Source organism: Coenobita brevimanus, chromosome 71 (assembly GCF_032717465.1).
Source record: "Coenobita brevimanus isolate Jiangsu-jjx chromosome 71, ASM3271746v2, whole genome shotgun sequence".
NCBI lineage: Eukaryota > Metazoa > Arthropoda > Malacostraca > Decapoda > Coenobitidae > Coenobita > Coenobita brevimanus.
In genome coordinates this window covers 24,512,927-24,537,612 of record NC_137024.1, presented here as the reverse complement: position 1 = coordinate 24,537,612, position 24,686 = coordinate 24,512,927, and the positions used below count along the sequence as shown (strand labels likewise).

Here is a 24,686-nt window from a genome sequence, read left to right as displayed (position 1 = left end):
AAATGGCTAAATTGTCAACAATGGATGGGAGTACAGATGAGATTAGGAGTGCTGACTAGTGTTGGACATAGGCAGTACTGATAGATGATACAAGCCACCACTTGAAAGCCCGGGTGAATTCAAAATAACACAGAATCACAAAAGTGACGCCCCGCGGTATGATCCCTTGCTCCCAAGCATCACGGAAGTGACGCCCCGCAGTTAAGGGGTTAAAGTGTTCTCTCCATCTGCTCACTTTTTCTCCCTTTTCCAGTATCAATCTACCATTTTTATCTTTCAATACCCTACTACTTTCTTTATCAGCCAGTCTAACTCTTTTAACCTCCTTCCACAACATTTTCTTACATTCCCTCCACTTTACACTCAGATTCCTTCCAAATTCCTCATCCACTCTCTTCTTACATTCTTTTACAATTCTTTTCATCTCTCTCTTCCTCTCTACATATAACTCTATTCTGTCTCTCAACTTCCTCCATGCCTCTGGTTTCCATCCACTCATATGCTTTCTTCTTTTGCACCACAGCTTATTCATTCCACCACTTCATTCAACCATGCTGTTCATCCCACTCACTTCTTTCCACCATCTATCCCACCTGCCTCACCGCTTGATCATGAGGGCATGGATGGCATTGCTGCCTGCCTTGGCTCCACCCAGCCTGAGATCGGAGTCTGTGGAAAGGGGACGCTCCTCGTATATGTCTGACAGCCCATACAAAGGATCGTTCTGGTTCGAGCTCACATCTCGGTTCCACTCTGCAACAGAAGAATACAAAAATATTGAGATTCTCTCTCTCTCTTACAGGTTGGAGCTTAGTCTCTGTTTCACTCTGTGCCACAGTAGGTCAAGATCAGTAAAGAGCAACTGGGCTGAGGACTCTCCCTCTCTCATCTGATGGGCAATGGTGGACCAAAATCATTCATGATAACAATACTTGGAGATCTTTTTGTTATAACGAACAAACCTCTTTTTCTGTTCAAAATGATATACACAGTTTATTATTCTCCATGTAGCTGCTGAAATTGCTCCTAATATTTCACAACAGGTCCTTATTATAGATAGCACTTTTTATGTTTGGGTTTGCTTGATGTAAATTACAGGAAAACTCAAAGTTGAACTGTTAACAGTTATGGGTGTAATTCAACTTGTGTTTTTTCTTTACTGTAAAATCAATCCATGTGAAATCTATCTACCTATCTATCTATAGCCCGACGCCCTAATCCCACAAAGGGTGGCTCCAAACAAAACGCCTCCAAGTCACTCTGCCACCCACCATCTGACTGCCCTCCCCCCAGCTCACTCCCCCCTGCCTCGTATCTCTCAACTCCATCCCTCCACCTCATGCTCGGTCTTCCCCTCCCTCTCCCTCCCTCCACTTCACCTACATACACCCTCTTAGTCAGTCTTTCATTCTTCATTCTCTCTACAAGTCCAAACCACCTCAGTGTATTTCTCCTAATTTCCTCAACCACATCCACACCCACCACACAACCTTCCTTCACTTCTTCATTTGCCAACCTGTCCCTCCACGTCACTCCACATGCTCCTCTCAGGTAACTCATTTCCACTGCTCTCACTCTTGACTTGTTCCCCTTTAGCAAGGTCCATGCCTCGCTTCCATATGCCAAGGTAGGGATTACAATACTATCATGCAGTGACTTCTTAACTTCCATACTCACCTCCCTGTTTCTCATCACTGCTTTCAGTGAACCAACAACCTTCCTTCATCCTCAAAACTCCCATCCATATTCATCACACTACCCAAGTACTTGAATGCACTCACATTCTCCATATCCTCACCATCCAACCCCACTGTGCATTCTGTGACTTCTTTCCTCTCAAACACCATAACTTAACTCTTTTTTACATTAACTTTCAGATTCCCCTTCCTACACACTATCCCAAATTCATTCACCAAACCTTGCAACTCCCATTCACCTTCACTCCACAATACTGTATCATCAGCAAACAGCAACACCGGAATCTTCCAAATCTCACATTTATTCATCACAGCCACCCCACATCTACTGCCCTACTTTGCACCCCCTTTACAACCACATCCATGTATATGTTAAACAGCCATGGAGACATTACACAACCCTGTTTCAGTCCCACAGTGAGATCAAAGAACTCACTCAGCTCACCATCCACTCGCACCGCAGCCCTATCTCCCTCGTACATACTCTGCACAGCACTCAACAATTTCCCTTCCACTCTATATATTCTTAATACCTTCCACATACCTTGTCTATCTATTCTATCATAAGCTTTCTCCAAGTCCATGAAGGCAGCATATACTTTCTTTCCCTTCTCTAGATACTTCTCCACTAAACATCTTAAAACAAATATCTGATCTACACATCCTCTTCCCTTCCTAAATCCCCCTTGTTCTTCTTCACCTAGCTCCTGTTATATGCCTGACCCTATCGATGAGCTTTTCGTCTCATTAACTCTCCTCCTCTTACTGAATCCCTTCAACCTCTGTCTCTTCGCCGCACTGTTGCATCTTTTATCTCTTTTCTATCACTACTTCAATGGTCACTGCTCCTCTGAACTGTCTGCATGCACTCCTCCACCTCTACAATGGGCGCGTAGCACCCATCTAGCAGCAAACTCTCATCCCTTTTCTGTCCAACTCTCTAATGCAAGAGTTAACCATTACTCCCGGTCCTTCATTTATGCAACAGGTCAACTCTGGAACTGTCTCCCTCTGTCTGTATTTCCTGCTGCCTATGATCTCCAGTCTTTCAAACGCAGTGTGTCCAGGCATCTCAAAATGAATGGATCTTGAATTTGGCTCTCTCTTGTATTTTGTTTTTCTCTTGGAGGGAACTGTTATTGCAGGCTCATGGCCTTTGGTTCCTTCTTCCTCGCATTAAAAAAAAAAAAAAAAAAAAAAAAAAAAAAAATCTGATATATTTTTCCAGTCACACTAAGAAGGCAAATACCCCTACGGTTACCACAGACTTCTCTCTCCCCTTTTCCTTTGTATAAAGGAATAATCATACCTGATTTCCAGTCCTCTGGAACCCTTCCCTCTTCCCAAGCCAATCTACACAACTTCCATATCCACTCCACAACAATCTCATCCCCATACTTCAACATTTCACCACACACTCCATCAATTCCTGGGGCTTTTTTCCCATCTTGATCTTCTTTATTGCTTCCACTACTTCCACCCTACTAATTTCTTCCTCCCTCCTCTCATGTCTTCTTCTCCCAGCCATTCCCCAACCACTTATACTTGCACTGATCTCACTCTCTACATTCAACAAATCCTCAAAGTGCTCCTTCCATCTCCTCAATTTCTCTCTCTTCTCCACCAACAATCTATTATTCCTATCTTTCACTCCCCTACTATTTCCCCTTTCACACTGTCTTACTTTCTTTACCTCCTTCCAAAACAATTTCTTACTCTCCCTCCATTTTACACTCACATTCCTCCCAAACTCTTCATTCACTTTCTTCCTACACTCCTTCACCTCTCTTCTCCTGCTCATACATACCTCTCTCTTCTCTCTCTCATCTTCTCCCCTATCTCTACTCGCTAGCCATTCACTATATGCCTTCTTCTTTTGTTCCACAGCTCGTTTCACCTCATCATTCCACCACGCTGTCCCTTGCACACCCCTGCATCTCCTCCTCACTCCACAAACCATATCACACGCTGCGCCCATCTCTTCCGTGAATATCTTACATACATCTTCCACTCCTACCATCTGCTCCAACTCATACCTTCCCAATCTTTCCTCCCCTAAGCTCTTATACTCTGCCATTTTCTCACTAACTTGCAACTTCTCCACTCTTCTCACAGGAGATGAGTCCTGTCTTCCCCTTCGTCTCTTCATCCATTTTCTTTGCAGCCTTACTTTGGCTATCACTAAGAGATGTTCTGAGATTCCATTCCCCCACCCTCTCCACACTCTTGCATCCAACACTTGTCTCATCCACACACACATAATCTATCATTGCCTTTCGTTCAACAAGTTCACCGTCCATGCTCCTCATGACTCTCCATGTATACCTGTGGATCATCTTATGCCGAAAGAAGGTGCTGGCTATTGCCAACCCCTTACCAGCAAAGATGTCCACTAAAGCACTATCATTCCCATCTACTTCAGCTGGCACACCCCACTGACCAACCACTCCATCCACTTGTACATTCCCAACTTTGCCATTCATGTCTCCAGTCACAAACACTCTATCGCTCTTCTCAAACTGTCCATACATGCTTCTACCCTTGCCCAAAAATCATCTTCCACTCTTGCCACTTGGTCCTCTGTCGGCACATACGCACATACAATCGTCCAAGTTTGTATACCTACTTTCATCCTCACTCATACAATGAGTTATGAATATGAGGTACCAGTTCAACTTTTAAGTTCTACCTTTTGGCACCATGCTTGAGAAGTTTGACTGTGATCTGCTCATACTTACCTCTTTTATGAAAGGCATTTATTCACCACTCTATTGCTAACCATTCTCTTCACATGACCATACCATCACAGTACCCTGTCTTCGATTCTGGTGTCTGCAGACTTACTCACTCCATATTCTTCACGAATCACATTATGTCGTATCCTATCCACTCTCTGTACTCCACATGCATTCTTCAGCAGTCCCATCTCCACCGCTCTCACTCTTGACTTTTCATTTTCAAGGCCACACCATAGTCTCACATCCATATGTTAAAGTTGGCACTAACACTCCTTCATGTAAACCTTGTGCAGATGCTGTACTCAAGCCCCTATTTCTTATCAAAGCCTTCATTGCACCAGTTTTTTTCCTTCCTTGTACCACTCTACTTTCTTCTTTTGCACATTTACCTCTCTTTTCTATCACTGTACCCAGGTATTTGAACTCTCACCAATTCCAGTCTCTCTCCATTCATTGTAACATCACACTAGGAGTCACCTTCTCTCTCAATAACCATCACTTTACTCTTTTCTACATTTACTCTCAAGGCACGATGCCCACAAATATCAGCAAAGCTATGCACTAGTCTACCAAGTTCTTGTCTGGTATTTGCAAACAGTACTGCATAATCAGCATACAACAAATTTGAGATATTCTATCCATCACCATTCATTACCAACGCCATTCCCCTCTCCATTACTTGTGTTTTTGCTTCTCTCATCACCCCATCCATATATATATTGAACAACCATGGGGACATCACACAACCTTGTCGCACGCCCACACCAATCATGAACCATTCACTTACATAGTAGCAGAATGGGCGTGGAAGATGTGCAGATTGGCCTGGGAGGAAGGTAGACTCCCGGAGGATAGGAAGTCAGGTATAATTATTCCCTTGTACAAAGGGAAGGGGAAAAAGAAGTGTGTGGTAATCATAGGGGCATTTGTCTTCTTAGTGTAAGAGGAAAAGTATATGGTAGGATACTTATTGACAGAGTTAGGGAAATAACAGAGGAATTAGTTGGAGAAGAACAGGGAGGCTTTAGGAAGGGAAGAGGTTGTGTAGATCTGATATTCATTCTTAGATCTGTAGTGGAAAAGTTTCTAACGAAGGGAAAGAAGTTGTATGCAGCCTTCATGGATTTCGAGAAAGCATACGACGGGGTGGATAGACAAGGATTGTGGAAAGTATTAAGAATATATGGAGTAGATGGGAAATTGTTGAATGCTGTTAAGAGTATGTACGAGGGTGCTAAGGCTGCAGTGCGTGAGGATAGTGAAGTGCTAAGGCTGCAGTGCGTGAGGATCGTGAACTGAGTGAATTTTTCTGTTTGAAGGCTGGGTTGAAACAGGGTTGTGCCATGTCTCCATGGTTGTTCAATCTGTACATGGATGGGATTATAAAAGAGATACAAGGTAAGGTAGGGCAGTGGATGTTGGAGTGGCCCTAGTGAGAGAGGACAGTGTTTGGAAACTCCCTGTATTGTTGTTTGCAGGTGATACTGTGCTGTTAAGTGAAGACAAAGGGGAGCTGCAGGGCTTGGTGGATGAGTTTGGGAGAGTGTGTAAGAAACAGAATCTAAAGGTGAATGTAGGGAACAGTAAAGTTATGGTCTTTGAGAGAGGTGAAGTCAATGAATGTACAGTGAGGTTGGATGAGGAGGAAATGGAAAATGTGAGTAAGTTTAAGTACTTGGGTTGTGTGATGAGTAAGGATGGAAGTTTGGAGGGTGAAGTGCTTGAAAGGATACAACAAGGAAGAAAGGTTGCTTGTTCCTTGAAGGCAGTGATAAGAAACAGGGAAGTGAGCATGGAAGTGAAAGAGTTTTTACATGACAGTACTGTGATACCAACTTTAACGTATGGAAGAGAAGTTTGGACGTTGTTGGAGGGACATAAGTCAAGAGGGACAGCAGTGGAGATGAGTTATTTGAGAGGAGCCTGTGAAGTCACATGGGACAGCTTGACAAATGAGGATGTGAAACAGCGTTGTGGTGTGGATGTGGATGTGATTGGATGCGTTATGAGAAACACACTGAGGTGGTTTGGCCATGTGGAGAGGACGGAGAGTGAGAGACTGACGAGGAGAGTGTATGTGAGTGAGGTGGAGGAGGAGAGAGGGAGGGGAAGGCCAAGGATGAGGTGGAGGGATGGAGCAGAGAGGTATATGAAAGAGGGGGGTGTGAACTGGTAGCAGGGCAGTGAAAAGGAGGAGGACAGAGTGACATGGAGGCAATTTGTTTGTGGCCACCCCATATGGGATTAAGGCGTCTGGCAATAGATAGATAGATAAACAGATTATTATTATTATTATTATTATTATTATTATTATTATGGATTGTTTTCAAGTCATTTAATTCCAACCACAGTGATATATGGTCTACACATTTTGAAAGCTTTAGTTCAAGTATTTTTCCATTTAAGACAGTGAACAAAGTGTTATATATGACTATTTTTGGAAAATAATCATCATTACAGCCTTAGCTCACACTTAAAATGGTGGAGAGATAAGTGCTATGGTCTAGGGCCACTGGATAAAACAAACATTTATATATTTTTCACTATTACTCAGCTGATTCCGATTACTGGATAATTTCCCCTTCCAGTACAAATACAATACCGGTATTAAACGGTTTTTGCTTGGCAATTTACAGCACATGGCCCTAGTCAAGGAGTTAATACCAGGTAGTGGATACAACTAACTCATCCCATCCCCAATAACCTTGGAACTTCTTACCTCATGCCCAATGAAGATCTCTCTGTGGTATGTGTTTCTTCCTCACTGTGTAATTTTCACCACTTTCTGTTAACCTAACAATGCCTATGTGTGTTTCTGGTACGTATCATAACAGTTTGTATGTATTTACTAGGCCTAAATTATCATAAAGTGAGTGTTGCTCTCGGGTGTCTGCCCTTTCCTCTCCATCCTTCTTTCCTTCCATCCTCATCTGTCTTTCTTTCCTTCATTCTTTCCTTGTCCTTCTGCCTACAGGTGACTTTACACTCCCTCTTCTGTCTTTCTTTCCTTCATTCTTTCCACTTCCTTCAGTCTGTGGGTGACTCTACACTGAGTGACAAGCCAAATGGTTTCCTGTGCACCAGGAAACCATTTACTACACTGGGTGGTAACCATATAACCAAATTTTGGCGCCTGGTGGTTTAGTGGGTAATTATTGCGCTCCAATTGGATTGAGCCGGTGAAGGTTTATATCCAAGGAATGGTTGGGGTTGATTACTCATGTAATGCCACTCAGGGATGAGTGAGGCTGGTCACTCTCATCTTAAATGTCGGGACCAACTGCCTAGCCCCGGGCTCCTACGCTCCTCATGGGGCAATGTAGGATTGGATGATGGATGGATGGATGGGAAAATTTGAACTGACACTTAGGGTGCCTGGCACTATCTATCTATCTATCTATTGCCAGACGCCATAATCGCGTAAGGGATGGCCATTTGACTGTGAGTTATTTATTTTACGGGGAGGGACACTAACCCTCCACCAACCCACTTGCTGACACGTAAGGAGCAAATATGGTTTGATTATATGGTTACCACCCAGCATTGTAAATGGTTTCTTGGCTTACAGGAAACCATTTGGCTTGTCACTCAATGTAAAGCCACGTGTAAAGGAAAGAAAAGCAATAATAAGTGACATGGAAGATGGGAGAAGCAGGAAGAGAGGAGGGGTGCCTGGTACTAACCAGGATAAATCCCATGAGTTCTAGGTATTCGGCACCGCACAATTCTGTTATTGTGTGCCACGTTCAGTACCAATTATGTGCAATATCTGAGACAGAAGTGTATATATTTCATTACTGTAAATGCAAGTTGGTCTAAAATAATGGTTAAGTGACTTTTAAAGCAGTCTCTAAATATATGCCAACTTTTCATTAAGAACACTGAATGTATGTGACCATCACCCTATGAGGGGCACGTTGTATACTTAACCCAATCCACCAGTTCTCCCTAATTTACAGTACCTAAGGAAAAAACCTATGACATTTTTTTAACGTGACATTTTTTTGACATATCCTTGACTTATTGTTTAATGAGCATTGCCTGTACAAAGACTTGTGATATTTTGGAACCCCCCCCGCCCCCCTGATTTATAAAGGGGACTGGACGTAAAAACTGTAGAGCCGACCCACCTCTGTCATCATATTTGGAGCACTCTGAGAAAACATTTGGCAGTCGTGTTGTCGTGTGAACGCTGTAGTAGTGTGACTGGAAGAACAGTGTCCAGAATTCTGACTCTGACATGCGGTGCGGGACGTACTCGGCATGTTTCTTCCTCACTGCTGGGTATGTCTTGAACACCGATGTCATGATCTCTGGAGTCAGGTTGTACTGGACCTTGCCATTACTGCCATCTGTTTGGGGTTTGATGTCCGCCTGGGGAAAATCCAGAGTAGTGGAATAACAGTGTGGGGATAATAGGAAAGGAATATTGCATAGATTTAACTCATACTCTAAAGTGGCATCTTTTTCATATTAACCCCTTTTGGCAAAGGCAGTCTCCCCTATGCTGAATATATCTGTTTACGGATAGGTTTCATAGAACAATAAATCACTCCAATGATAATGCATTTAGACACCCTGTTTTGTTTAAAAATATATATATATATAAAACAAGTACAGTGATTCCCTGGTTACTGCACAATTGGTTATAGCAGTTTTCATTATCACTGCAAGATGGAAATCTGCACTCCTGCCATTATTGCACATTTTTGGATAAAAAACATTGTTCTTGCACAACTACGGTGATTTCTGCTGACAATGATGGTGCAAAATCTGTGGTTTCTGATGGCTTTCACGGATTAAAAGATGAGTCCCTATTCAAGGTGTTAACCCCAGGTGGTGGAGACCACTTGCTTTCCATCCTCTAGCCTCAGAACCCCCTATCTCAAGCCCATCTCAGTCTCTATATGATACATGTTCCTCACCTGTTGTGCCCTTTTCATCATTTTCTATTAGCCTAACCATGCCTATGTGTGTTTCTGATACGGGCATACCCCGATTGGGGACATACCCTAGATTCGTTTTTTCGATAATACAGAATCGGGGACGTACCCTGGATTCACTCTTTCAATGACACAGAACAGGGGACACTCCCAGGAAAACCATCATGTTATGCTTCATTTGTTTCGCTCTTCCAACAACCCAGCTGTCGACAATTTGAAATGCACTGAGTTTTGCTCATGTATTTTTCAAAACTGCCAAAAGAACCATTGTATTTATCTTCATAAAAGAGATCAGCATGCACAGATTTCCCTTATCATAATCATCATCTTTAACCTTATTTTATATATATATATATATATATATATATATATATATATATATATATATATATATATATATATATATATATATATATGTATGTATGTATGTATGTATATATCATCATCATCATCATCATCAGCCATAACTAGTCCACTGCTGAACAAAGGCTATATATATATATATGTATGTATATATCATCATTATCATCATCATCATCATCATCAGCCACAACTAGTCCACTGCTGAACAAAGGCTATATATATATATATATATATATATATATATATATATATATATATATATGTATGTGTATGTGTGTGTGTGTGTGTGTGTGTTCTTACTTAATTGTATCTTTACAGGAATGAGTCAAGCTCATACTGTCCCGTGTCTTAAACCATATTTATCGTACATATCCTTAAAATTGTGAATTGTTTTGGCACACACTATTTCATTCGGTAGTGCATTCCACTGATCAATTGCTCTATTTGGGAAACTAAATTTCCTTATAGATTTATCACCTCTCTTCTTATGCAGTTTTTTGCAGTGTCCTCTTGCTGATGCTTCCCCATATGTTACGTAATCATTTATATCTATTTTCTCCTTCCCTGATATGCATTTATATAGCATTATCATGTCACCTCTTTTCCTCCTCTCCTATAGTGTTGGGAGATTCAGTTTATTTATTCTTTCTTCGTAGCTTAGATCCCTTAAGCTTGGTACCCATCTTGTAGCGGCCGTTGAACTTTTTCAATCTTGTCTATGTGTTTTTTGAGATGAGGACTCCAGACTACTGATGCATACTCCAGGGTTGGCCTGATGAATGATGTTATTATCTTTCTTGACATGTCTTCATTTATGTATGTGAATGCTATTCTCATATTTGCAAGCAGTGTACACATGTTCCGTACCTTCTCACTGATGTGGTCAGCCGGAGATAGTCTGTTATTGATAATCACACCTAGGTCCTTCTCTCTTTCTGATGTGTGTAGGGTTTTATTTCCTAACGTATAATCCCAATCAGGTCTTTTTCCACTTTTACCAAACTTGATTACATGACACTATTCCACATTGAATTCCATTTGCCATGTATTACTCCATTCATGAAGTTAATTTAATTCTTCTTGTAGCTCTTTACAAGAGCCTGTGTTAGTAATTCTCCTTTGTATTTTTGCATCATCTGCAAACATATTTAGATAGCTTTCATTTCCAGTATTACTGTCTATATCATTTATATACACTAAAAACATGATTGGTGCCAGCATTGAGCCTTGTTGTATTACACTGGTCACTTCTTTCCATGATGAGTAATTTCCCCTTAGTACTGTTCTCATTTTTCTTCTTGTGAGAAAATCCTGCATCCAACAATACAGTTTGCCTCAAATTCCTCCTTGATGGTACAGTTTCCATAAAAGTCTTTGGTGTGGTACTGTGTCAAATGCTTTCTTGAAATCTAAATAGATACTGTCCACCCATCCTTTTCTTTCCTGTAATATGTCTGTTACTCTGTCATGGTAGCTCAACAGATTAGTAACACATGATTTTCCTTTTCTGAAACTAAACAATCTTTCTGCTATCATATTGTGTTCTTCTAGATGATTTACCCAAGCTTTTCTTATAAGCTTTTCTAATACCTTGCTTACAACACTGGTTAGTGATACTGGTCGGTAGTTGAGTGGATTTTGTCTATTCCCTTTCTTGAATACGGGAACAATGTTTGCTTTCTTCCAAATATCAGGTAGTTTACCTTAACTCAAGGATTTCATGAAAATTAAAAATAATGGTTTACTTAACTCCTTGCACATTCACGTAGAACCCAACATGAAATTTCATCAAGACCATTTGCTTTTCCTTTGTCTAATTTGCTTAGCTCCCCTTGTATTACTTTTTCTGATGTTTGTATATCTGGTAGTATGTGTGGGCATGCATGGTCCATGTGTGTATACAGTCAATCTTCAAGTAGCACGGACAATATGGAGTGTGGTACTCACACACGCGTTACTCAAACAATATGTTTGCATGTACAGTAAAGTCCATTAATTTGAATGACAGTGGACTGAGAATCATTCGGATTATCAGATTTTTCGGATTTTTGGGTGGGACCCCTAAGACAATTTCATGTTTAAACTGAAATTTTACTGAATGGATCACTTTTCATTCATTCATAATGCAATATGGCACATATTAACATTACTTTATGTATTCACAAATTTTTTACTTAATAATGTATTAATGAAGACACGAACTGTAATTGATAAATTAAAAGATGTTACGGGTTGTTTAACTCACCAGTAATGCGTAGTGTTGAAAACGCAGTTGTAGGCAGGTAAATCCAATTAGAGAGAGTAAGTCCAAGGTTAATAATAATATGCATGTATTTAAACTCCCTGTACTGTTGTTTGCAGATGATACTGTGTTGTTGAGTGAAGACGAAGGGGAGCTGCAAGGCTTGGTGGATGAGTTTGGGAGAGTGTGTAAGAAACAGAACCTAAAGGTGAATGTAGGGAAGAGTAAAGTGATGGTCTTTGAGAGAGGTGAAGTTAGTGAATGTACAGCGAGGTTAGATGGTGAGGAATTGGAAAATGTGAGTACGTTTAAGTATTTGGGTAGTGTGATGAGTAAAGATGGAGGTTTGGAGGGTGAAGTGCTTGAAAGGGTACAGCAGGGAAGAAAGGTTGCTGGTTCCTTGAAAGCAGTGATAAGAAACAGGGAAGTGAGCATGGAAGTGAAAAAGTTACTACATGACAGTATTGTGATACCAACTCTAACGTACAGAAGTGAAGCTTGGACATTGTTGGAAGGACACAAGTCAAGAGTGAGAGCAGTGGAAATGAGTTATTTAAGAGGAGCCTGTGGAGTCACATGGAGAGACAGACTGACGAATGAGGATATAAAGGAGCATTGTGATGTGGATGTGGATGTGATAGGAAGCATTATGAGGAACACACTGAGGTGGTTTGGCCATGTGGAGAGGATGGAGGGTGAAAGGCTGACGAAGAGAGTGTATGTGAGTGAGGTGGAGGGGGGAAGAGGGAGGGGGAGGCCGAGGATGAGATGGAGGGATGGGGTGGAGAGGTATATGAGAGAGGGGGGTGTGAGTTGGGAGCAGGGCAGTGAAATGGCGGGGGACAGGGCGACTTGGAGGCGATTTGTTTGTGGCCACCCCAAATGGGATTGAGGCGTCTGGCAATAGATAGATAGATAGAGTTAAATGCACGAAAACTTAATATGTATTACTGTGGAAAATTCCTTAAACCTACGGTACAGATCCAAAGGTGGTCAGTTGTTTACAAGGAGTTGCCAATCCATGCACTACCTGATAAATGACCACACCACTAAGCACTTTGGTGCATTTGGCGCCCAGTTTGAATTTCTTTATATTGATTTTTTTTTACTTTTGAAGATTTTGTCAGCCTTCTTCATAAATTCGGATTACAGTATTGGGATTTTCGGATTATCCGTGTTCGGATTAATGGACTTTTACTGTATAACGGTACAATGTGGTCTGGCCAATTTCCGAAACTCTCACTTTTACCCCTTCTTACCACCCTACCCACATAAATTATCCCCTACTTATACACACCATTAGGTTAAACACTGAAAGAGATATAACTGTACTGTAATTATAAACATAAATGATATTAAAACAGCTGTTTTCCTATAGACCTACACTATCAAGGAAAATAATTTTAGTATTAGATAAATCTCAGGTGATTACTAGTAGATTTTCAATCAAAAACATTGGCGAACAAAAGAAATGTATCTACTTAGCAATATTACAGAAAGCCGCCTGAATGCCCCCGATAACATGGTTATTGCCAATCTCACCGACTGGACATGAAGACAACAAACCAAACAAACTCAAATGTACACTAGGTGCTCCACATTCGCAGGGGTTAGGGAACACAGACCCCCTTGAAAGTGGATTTTCCACAAATGTTTGGCGTGCTCCCCTCAAAATACATCTACAGTCACAAATCACCCCTTGTGAGCAATGTGCACATACTGTGCCTAATAACCATATCTGGGACCCGAAAACAGCATAAAATATCACAAATAGTAACAGACAAACTGTAAAAAAAAAGTTTAATAACAAGTTTTGCTTGGGTATGGCTGTACGGTACAGTACTACGTTAGGGTAAATATGTACCTGGTGACTTTCACAGACTCTCGCGAGTGAGTGTGTCTCGCACACATCCACATAAGTGTGGGCAAGTCATCAGCTACATATTTACCCCAACTTCTTACAACCACACCCATTAAATTCAGAGCTAACTCACCACTGTCCCTCCCTCAAGTTCTGGCAGATGAATTCTGACAACTTGTGATGATGATGATGATGATGAACATGACATCGATGATGTTGAAGATGATCAGCCACACAGTTACTGATGACAGATGACTAGATAAGATGATGTGGAGTGTAACTGCACAGCATAAGAAGTCTACTTGTGTACAGACTCCACCTCATCTCCACTGTTAGCATCATTTCCAAGTGGTGGTGGATCGTCGATATCGTCCTCAGAGGCAAGTGGAGAGGATGATCCAAGTTTTTTTGAGGCGGTTTTAGCAAGTGATCTAACATGAGAGGTCCAGCTGAGGGCATTGTTAAGTGAGATGCCATGAATTTCAATACTTTTGGAGATGGGAATATTAGTAGCAATGAAGGTAATGCACGAATCTGGCAACAGCTGGCTATTAGCAAACTGTATATATATTTAGTTTTACTAGCACTAAATGAGACAAGGTTGTTTTGTCCCCATTCACTGACTGTATAGTAAATAGATCTTGATTTATGGAGATGGCTGTACTGGGTTGAGAGGTAAAGATAAAAGACTCTGTAAATGGGTGTCTGAGTGTGAATGAACTATGTAGTGTTGAGTCATCTGCTTATGAGTGGATGGGATTGTGGGTGACAGATAAGAGATCATTAATATGAACCAGGAATAGGGTTGGCACCAGAACTGACCACTGCAGCACGCCGGCGTTGAGTGAAAATTGGAATATACATCATCTACTTTCACTCTTATTTTCCTGTCACAAAGATATGAAGAAATCTATCTATCTATCTATAGACAGATGCCTCAATCGCATACGGGGTGGCCACAAACAAATCGCCTCCATGTCGCCCTGTCCCCCGCCATTTCACTGAACTGCTCCCAACTGACACCCTCCTCTCTCATATACCTCTCCACCCCATCCCTCCATCTCATCCTCAGTCTCCCCCTCCCTCTCCCCCCCTCCACCTCACTCACATACACTCTCCTCATCAGTCTCTCACCCTGATGAAATCAAAGGAGCAAAAGACGTTAGTCCATAGCAAGGGAGCTTGGACAGCAGGGAACAGTGCCATACTCTGCTGAAGGCTTTAGAAATATCAAGGGCTACTGCATGAGTCTCTCCATGTATAACAATTGATTGATGGATGGTATGAGTTAGGAGATTGAGTATGTCAATGGTGGATCTTTCAGGGCAAAAACCATATTGTCTATCACTAATTAAGTTGTTGGATTCAAGATATTTAACAAAGTGCTTATTAATTAAAGTTTCAAATACCTTACCAAGAGAAGATGTGACAGGTATTGGTCTGTAATCAGAGTGGTCAGAGGAACTTCCTTTCATTCAAATCAGACTGTGGCACGACCTTGAAGTGGAAGCACTTCAGGAGTAATGTTTGTGATTTTTTTTTTTTTTTTACATTTTTCCCATACCCAGCTTACGAACTGGAAAAACATAACTTTATACAGTAATCACTCCAATATCCAATGTAACAGAGCCAAAGGCATGTCCGGAAAGTGGGTTTGTCCGGATAATGGGACCCAGCCTCCTGGAGAGATACTGATGGACCCTAACCCAGCCTAACTTTGCATGACACCTAAATAACTCCCTACCAGACATGCATAGCATCTATTTAAGACCCTATTCACACAAATAAGGGACAGAAAGCATGAAATAAATGAAAAGGAGCCTGAGAATGAGGAATCAGAAGTGCATATGGAAAAATATTTAGCAGTGTACAGGGTACTTACAGCATGTCCATGGCCGTTACGAAGATTAACACGCCTCCTCTAAGGCTCTGGCAGTGGTGAAAATGCTCTTGAAGCACACACAGTAATCCAGTGTTGTGCTAAACTTAATCCTTTGTACTGTGAGTTATAACTATTTAACACTGCCTTCTGTTTTTATTGTGCCACACCAGTTTCAACCGCCAGTTTGCACTCCACACTTAATCCTTTGCACTCTAAATTCTAATTTCTTAACAGTGCACAACACTGCAAATTCCCATGTCGTCTAGTGGCGAGGTATTACAGTTTATTCACTGTTTATCCACAAAAATGAGCATGTGCGGCATCCATTGCGATGAGTGTCTAGTCACGACGGTAGTTAGGCTGTAACTAGGAGTGGAGAGGGAAGGAAGGAAGGGGTGAAGGGGCTGCATGTAAACACAGCTGGTTGGCGCCGCATGCCAAGTTCAAATTACGGTAGAAAAAAACTTGGATTTTTGTTGTTGTTGTTGCTTTTTTACGTTTTTTGGCCATTTTTTGGTTCCGAAGGCCAATACTCAAAATGTCCAGGTATTGGGGTATCCGGTTATTGGGCATTCGGATATTATAGAGATTACTGTACCATAAACAGACATCCTGGTACCTTACTAATGCAGCCCTGTGATATCTTGTAAGAGGCTCTGGTAAGCCATATGCTCCATCAAACACATTACATGTACAGCATAAGGAATGTTACCAGAAAAAGACATAAAGTTTCTCATGCACAGCTTTAAACAAGAATCACTGCATTACACTGAATTCAGGGAGAAATGGGTGTCACGGGGTTTTTGAGTGTATGCAATATTAAAGGATAATTTTCAATAATACTGAAAACAGGACAATGAATTGTCTTGTGAAAATCAAGCAATGATTACTTTATGCTGGTTTGCTTCGCCGATTCTCTAAGGACGAGAATGTATAAACTTTCTCAACAGTACACAGCAGAGACTAATTCCTCACAATTGCTGTTTGTTAGTACTGTTAGCCTCTGGAGAAAGTGACTTCACCCTTGACAATCAATAACTGATGCTATTAATGATTACAGATTCTTGCTGATGCATTAACTCCTAGATGGCACAATGGATTTTAAGCTAAATACAAAAAGACTGGCCTAAATACCAGTTATGAATAGCAAAGCATTTATGCAAACTAGGAGCTATAAGTGAAATACGCTTAATATGGAAAATAAAACACGAGTTTACATTACATTAAGCTCGAGAAAAAGAAGTTCAATTTATTGATTACAAAGAAATAAATTTACGTTACATTTCAAAATGAATTCAAAATAAGATCGCACTCACTCGCTCACTCTAAAGCTAACTCTTAAGCCTAGGAAAACGAAAAGAAAAACTGGTCAGAAAAGTGGACAAAGCAGATGACTGGGTGTCGTTACTGAGGAAGGACACTGCACACGCTGAGCCTATGGAATTCAACGGCGGCGGCGGGAACTGGGTGTCACTGCTGAGGAAGGACACTGCCACACACAACCAGCTTCCACAGCGCACAAATCTTGACTAACTTAAATCGTGGGAAAGAGGCGAGCGTCCAACCGCATTACTAACAGCTAGAATGAGCGAAACACGCCCATAATAAATTGCTCAGCGGAAGTGCTAATGTCTCGCACAAAGACGATCATTTATGACAGTGAAAAATTGTTCTGAAAACACTCCCGACCGGGTAAATACGTAGCAATTAAACTGAACGATAAACACTGGGATTCCACTAGAGTTCGCGGTTTCCCACTAACGTTGATGTCACGAGTTTATTCAATTACTTATTCGCGCCGACTCATGACAATGGGTGGGTACAGTGGGAGGGCTGGATGGGACGATGTCATGTATGGAATTGTTCGGTGAGCAGGGTGGGTGGCATTCGTGGGTGAGGAGAGTGGATGACCGTGGTTGGTTGGCAAGATGGATCATTGGAATGTATGGGTTGCCAAGGTGTGTGGTGACACGATGAGTTGCCAGAGTGGCTGAGAAGATTGTGTGGCTGGGGTGCTCGGCGTGGGTGGCTAGGTTGGTGGGTTCGGTGGGTTGGTGGGTTCAGGGTGGGTAGATTTGCTGGATGGCATTGTTAGATGAGCTTGGTGGGTGGCAATCGTGGGTGGGTAGGGTGGATGGCAGATATCGGTGTGCTTAGTGGGATGCACAAGTGGCTGGGAAGGGTGAGTGTTGGATGGGTTGCGTGAGCAGGTGGATATGTGGCTCCCCATATGACAAGGCAGGAATGGGACTTTTAAGGGTAGTAGTCACATAATTTGTCACTGTTAATCAGATTTTAGTGCATCACGTAGAAAACGAATAAGTACTTGGAATAAAATTCTATACTGTGGGGTCATTCTATTAAAATTTGCTTTTCATTCATTCATTCATTCATTCATTCATTCATCATCCAATCCTACGTTGCCCCATAAGGAGCGTAGGAGCCCGGGGCTAGCTCAATATAATTATTTCTTACTGAGCTGAAGGTGGATGTATGGTCATACTAATAGAAGTGGTAGTGGAATAAATTATATTAATATTACATTAGGCACGATGTAAGAGACAGCGAAGCTTCAGATCTCTGATCCATCCGCCTAACAAATCGGTGGTTCTGTGGGGGCAAAGAGGAGAAGCTGGGAGGTGGACGTGTACGATGAACCTGCCCTCTGGTGGCAGAAAATCCTGTCCTCTTATTTTAGTATTCATTGCTATAGTGGTTCATTATACAACCAAGAAGTTGTCTAAACTTTATAAACCGCAGTCATTGAGTCAGTGCCTGAAGAAGGCATGATTAAAGTTAATTACCTTAGAAAGAAGGATTTCAACAGAGTGGGTCATACTCAGTTTCATTTCCCTGACAGCCCAGAGATGAGACAGCAGAGGCCATGGTTGTGCAGGCTTTACTAAATCCTCAAATATCAAGAATGGTACATACATTCAAAGGGGTGACTTTTCCCTCCTCGACCAACTAGTCTATGTTGATGTTACGTTGTTGATGTCACTTGAATAGGTTTGTGGGAAATATTTTCCCCCAGAGCAGTTGCGCTCTCTAAATTTATCATAGTTTATCCCTGGTTAAAGGCAGAGGACGTAGAGACTGTTGTTAATTATTCAAGCGGTTTTAATAACCCAGAAACGACGTTCTCTTTAATAATTCTTGTTATTGATAAATTAAATGCTACTGCATTTAACCCCCGTGGACAACTATGCATTGTAAATACATGTAATTATGTGGTATTTTCCACTGACCTAAGCTGCGTCTGCGCGATAGGTGACGTGGCAAGCAGGGAAAGATTCCCCTGTTAAGGCAGATGTAGAATTAAGATATTTACATAGTTAAAGGGAATAATTGGTCTAACTTTAATTTAAGTGGAACTAAGATTAATTTGTCAGATTTGCCTTGTACATATCATGATGTAATTTGACTGTATTTAGTACTGTAAATAACTAAAAGTTGGCAACCTACCATTCTATGAGGGAGGTAGAATTGCCGCGTTCACTCACTCTGCTCCTAGTTCTCGTGGAGCTAACACACTCTGCTCCTAGCTCTCGTGGAGTTAGCACGTTGTACATACACACCATAAGGACGCTTGCTTGCCCAAGCAACTATACCAGGCAGCCTCATCGTCATCGGTTAACGATCACTCCCTCTTCATATAGCTAAGTAACCTTTACGAATTGGCCAATTCAAGGGGGGATTAGCGAAGAGATAAGATAGAAGAATAGTATTGTAGGTGAGTTAAATTTAATTTACGTATCACCTAACTCTGAGACTTGTTTGATTTACTTAAACAACTTTAGGGAAGAGTAACGACCTACGAGTTGTTTACCAGAAAATTCTTGCATAGCGGTGTCCCGGTAGGGATACCGACTTGGATACATTAAACATTTTTCACATTTTGGTGCCCAGAAAGAGGGCCCCGATTTGTTTAACAGAATTATTCTACATTTTTCACATTTTTGGTGCCCCGACCGAGTGAGGATAACCGATGTGTGCCGAGGCGCTGAATGTGTTTAAAGTTGCTTTTAATGGGCATAGCTACTACTACGTTCGGTTGCAATGAAGTAGTGGAGAATATTTTAGCAGTGGTAGGAGCCATAGAGGGCTCTTGTAAATCCTCAGTAGCCATAACCCTCCTCGAGCCAAGGAACCTGCCATATGGCTCTCCAGTTTGTTATGGAACATATAAATTAGCAGAGCTGTGAACCGAAGTTTGCAACGGGCCAGGAAGGGAAGGGATTTCATACATTTTAATGCCAAGCCCTTCCAAGCAATGTTGAAATCTGATGGTATACATTGGAACCATCGTGGTAGGGAAGCGGTTCTGCAGAAATTTATAAATTATGTAGAACATAAGAAAGGAGAGTTCTATGCTGTACAAGCTATGGGTGGGCCTATGGAGTATTGAGGTAATAAATTCTGAGCTCTGGGAATATGGGTGTTTTGGCAATTGAGTGTGGGGATGAAATAAAACCCTTGAGGTTTAATAACCCTGGGGAATAGGTTAAAAGTATAGACCTAATCCCTACACTCCTCAAAATTAAACTAAATAATTAGCTGAGCTGTAATGAATATTACGAAATTGGGAGAGGGGATAATTTGTACAATGAGGACTTAATCCCTACCCTCTTCAAAATTTTAAATAATCAAATCATTACTAAGTTGTGGTAAAATTGTGGTTGGAATTCATAATTAAATTATTAAATTAGAACTCCGTCAACATGTCTGTTTCTTTATTGCAAAAATCTTCTAGTAGTAAGGCAGGATGGGTAACTAGAGCCATAAATGATTGTAACCAGTCGTTGGACCAAATACCTCTGTCAAAGGAGAGAATAAATAGTCTCCTAAATATTCTGAAAGATCGATGGAGTAAGTACGAAGAGAGTTACTTAACTTTAGAAGCGGCTATAGTAAAGGCTGAGAATAAAGAACTCTTAGAGTCAGAAACTACGAAGTTTGAAAACAAATTAGAAGAATACTTAACTGTAGTAAAGACACTAGAGTCAAAATTAGCTGACACTGCCGCGGAAACACAAGTTGTGGCACAGCAGAGTAGAGCTGTGTTACCACAAATAACGCTTCCGGAATTTGATGGAGAGCAGAACTGGAAATCTTTCTGGGATCAGTTCAAATATTTGGTACACGAGAGAACAGATCTCCCTAAAGTCACCAAACTTACTTATTTGTTAGGACAGGTCAAAGGAACACCATATCAACTGATAAAAGAATTACCAGTAGAAGAAAATAACTATGAAGTGGCTTTGACCATCCTTAGACAAAATTACGAAGACAGGGAACAAATTATAAATCATTTATTGCGGGCTCTAATAGAATTACCCACGCCTAGGCACGATTTTGATTCCTTGCAAAAATTTAGAATTGCACTAAGTTGTAATTTAAAGGCCTTAGGTACTTACGAAGATATTAAGACATCAGATTGGGTGCTTTCAAGAATTGTGTCCTTAAAGCTACCACCGAAAACCAAGGATGCTTTGTATGGTAGGTACCAGAAGGATAATTTCTCCTGTGAAGAGATAGAGGAAGGCTTGATGCAACTCTGTAAACATTTGCAAGGAACATTAAACACTACTGAGGTCAAACAGAAGACTGAAGTAAAGAAAAAACCCACTAACCAACTGATAGGGAAAGTTAAGTCAGAGAAGACTAAGTATGTGCCTAAAGAAGAGATAGGTACTTTCCTTAGCAGCACAAAGGCCGAGGATAAAGTATTAAAGATTAGGAATAGACATGCTGAAGATAAAGGGGAAATAAAACCTTCCATGGTAAAAGACAGGAAAGTTTGTGTCTTTTGTGGTGAACAACATTCCAGTGTATTTTGTCAACACTACCCTGATTATGCTTCTAGAGTAGGGAAGCTTCAGGAACTGGGGTGTTGTATAATCTGTATGAACTCCGAACATACTGCCGCGGACTGTAAGACTAAATTAAATCTTTGCTTTAAATGCAAAAGGGATCATCATCATAGTGCTTTATGCCCTAGGATGAAAATTGAGGTTCCTAAACCTGCAAGTGTCAATATGACAATTGCAAAAGGGAATGCTCCATTAGTAATGCCAGCTGCAGTACCAATAGCAGATGTGAAAGTATTGTTTGAGAATAGAAACCAATTGGTATGTACCCTGTTTGATACGGGTGCTCAGAAAACTTTCATTTCTGCAGACATTGTGGAAAAATTAAGGTTACCAGTTATCGGCAAGGTAAATCTAGCCATTACAGGATTCTTAACAACTAGGAAGGCTCAGTCTTTTGATTTAGTTAGACCTGTAATACAATTGGGCAGATATAAATGCCGTATAACAGCAGCTGTGCTTGATACTATGGAGACAAGTATATACATAAAGGGATTGAAGGAAACCTCTGATCATTTGCAAAGCTCAGGGATAAAGTTGGCTAAACGGAATGTGGAATCAGATACTGTGGGTCCCATAAAAATGATAATTGGTTCTGATTATTGTGGAAGATTCCTACATAGGACTTTCAAAAGGAATAAGGTACAGTTGTTCATGAGTCCAGGAGGTAACCTTATTATGGGTCAGTTGCCTTTTCCAAAACAAGTTAAAGGAGAGGCCAAACTAGTAGACTCAGTCTTTGTTACCCCCACACAGTCATTGATGGTAGCTAGAATAGGTGCAGAATTAGAACCTACTCAGATAAATGACTTGTTGGATGAAAACATTGAACCTGTACACAAACTGTGGGACCTAGACAGTATAGGTATACACTCTGAGGAACCAACCCCTGAAGATAAGATAACTTTGGATCTGTATAATCAGTCTGTGGAATTTAAGGATGGACAGTATTGGGTAGGATTACCATGGAAACTAAACCACTCAGAGTTACCAACAAATTACCAAGCAGCTAAAGCTCAGTTAAATTCTCTTCTAAGAAAGTTGAGAGATAAACCAGAACATCTGACCCTATATGATATTATAAAGGATCAATTGAAGAATAAATTTATAGAAGAGGTAGAATACCCTGTTAACCACAAAGAAGGACACTACTTACCACATCATGCTGTAAGCAAGGATTCAGTAACTACTCCCATAAGGATAGTATTCAACTGTAGTAGTAAAGCGTCCAAGGGATCAGCTAGCTTGAACGATTGCCTATACTCTGGACCTACACTAACAGAGAAGTTAGGGAATGTGTTACTAAGATTTAGAGAGAAACCTTACGCTTACACAGCAGACATTAGTAAGGCTTTTCTCAGAACAGGACTGAGAGATGAGGATAGGAAATTTACAAAATTCCTCTGGCCTCATGATCCTCAAAATGAGGATAGTCCATTGAAAACTTACTGTTTCCGATCGGTGCTCTTTGGCTCTTGTGCTAGTCCTTTCCTACTTTGCAACACTTTAAAGCATCATTTTGAAAATGCCAAATGTCCAGAAATAGGGCAGGCTTTTTATATGGATAATTTGCAAGGTGTTGCTGATACAGAATCGAAAGCTTTGAAGGCTTATGAAGTAGCCAATCCCGAATGTGGGAAGGCAAATTTGCCGTTACAGAGCTGGAATACAAATTCACCGCTTTTGAGGAATAAAATACAAGAGGACTATCCAGATTCTGACATTCCCAAAATTCAAAATGTGTTAGGTCTTAACTGGGATACAACAGCTGATGTAATAAGTTTGAAACCAATTAAGTTCTCTGATGTCACTCTCACCAAGAGGTCCTTGTTAAGTCAGGTTTCCAAGCTATTTGACCCATTGGGATTTGTCAGTCCTATAGTTATTAGGGGCAAATGTTTAGTACAGGAGGCTTGGCGAGAAAAGTTAGACTGGGACACTGAATTAGGTGAGACATATGTGGAACAATGGGAACAGATTAGAAAGGAGTTTGAAACTACATCAAGCATATGTATGCCCAGGAAAATAAACAGTAATGAGAAGTCGCACTTAATCATATTTTGTGATGCTTCTCAAAAGGCTTATGGAGCAGTAGCTTATTGCGCAACTGGAGAGGATAGTAAGATTATAATGTCCAAAGCCAGAGTTGCGCCAATTAAAGAAAGAACCCTACCTCAAATGGAATTGGCTTCCATAGAAGTAGGAACTAAATTGGCCAGGTATATAACCACTACTCTTGATACTCAGTTTGAGGATATTTACATATGGACTGACAGTGAGATTTGTCTTTACTGGATAGGGAAGGAAGACAGTAAAATTCCTTTCGTCCGTAATAGAGTGAAGACTATTAAAGAGCTGTCTTCCAAATTTAAATTCATGCATGTGTCCTCCAAACAGAATCCAGCTGACCTGCTCTCGAGAGGTTCAACCGTAAGGAGACTGATCAAAGATAACTTGTGGTTTAAAGGTCCTAAATGGTTACTCACTAAGGATTGGCCTGAACAGAAACAGTACAGTATTGCCGAGGTTAGTGTAGTGAACTTGGATCCAGTAGTACCTGAGCCAGAAGTGATTGACATCAGCCGATTTTCATCAATAAGACAACTTCTAAATACTACTAAATTGGTTGTTGAATTTTTGAATAAGAAGGTGGGGTTTCAGAAATTAGATCCCCTAGAATACTGGCTGAAAAGAGTACAAAGAAATTCTTACGGGGAAATATATAAACTTTTAGGCCAAGACACTAGAAAAGGGAATAAGCTGATGAAGAATTTAGGCTTGTTCTTAGACGGAAAAGGTCTGATAAGATGTCGAGGCCGATTGGTAAAGGCTGACTTGCTCATCCAAACCAAACATCCCATTTTATTACCTAAGAGTGGATGCTTTGTACAACTTATTATAAAGGAAGCCCATGATTCCACTCTCCATGGAGGTGTACCGCAGACCTTAGCCCAAATTCGGGAAAGGTACTGGATTCCTAAGGGTAGACAGGTTATTAAAAAATATCTCAAAAACTGCATCATTTGTAGGAGGTATGAGCAGCGACCTTATATCTACCCAGGACCACCAGCCCTACCGAAGGATAGGGTG

General features: G+C 41.0%; 1 protein-coding gene across 1 annotated transcript in view; it reads right to left on the bottom strand.

The window, feature by feature from the left end:
* Tfb1 (transcription factor B1) overlaps positions 1 to 24,686 on the bottom strand; it is a 276,606-nt gene that overhangs the window by 219,288 nt on the left and 32,632 nt on the right. The window contains exons 5-6 of the mRNA XM_080277678.1: positions 8,566 to 8,809; positions 603 to 753 (exon numbers count right to left, since the gene is read on the bottom strand). Of these exons, the coding sequence (XP_080133804.1) occupies positions 603 to 753; positions 8,566 to 8,809 (395 nt within the window). The remainder of the gene's footprint in view (positions 1 to 602; positions 754 to 8,565; positions 8,810 to 24,686) is intronic.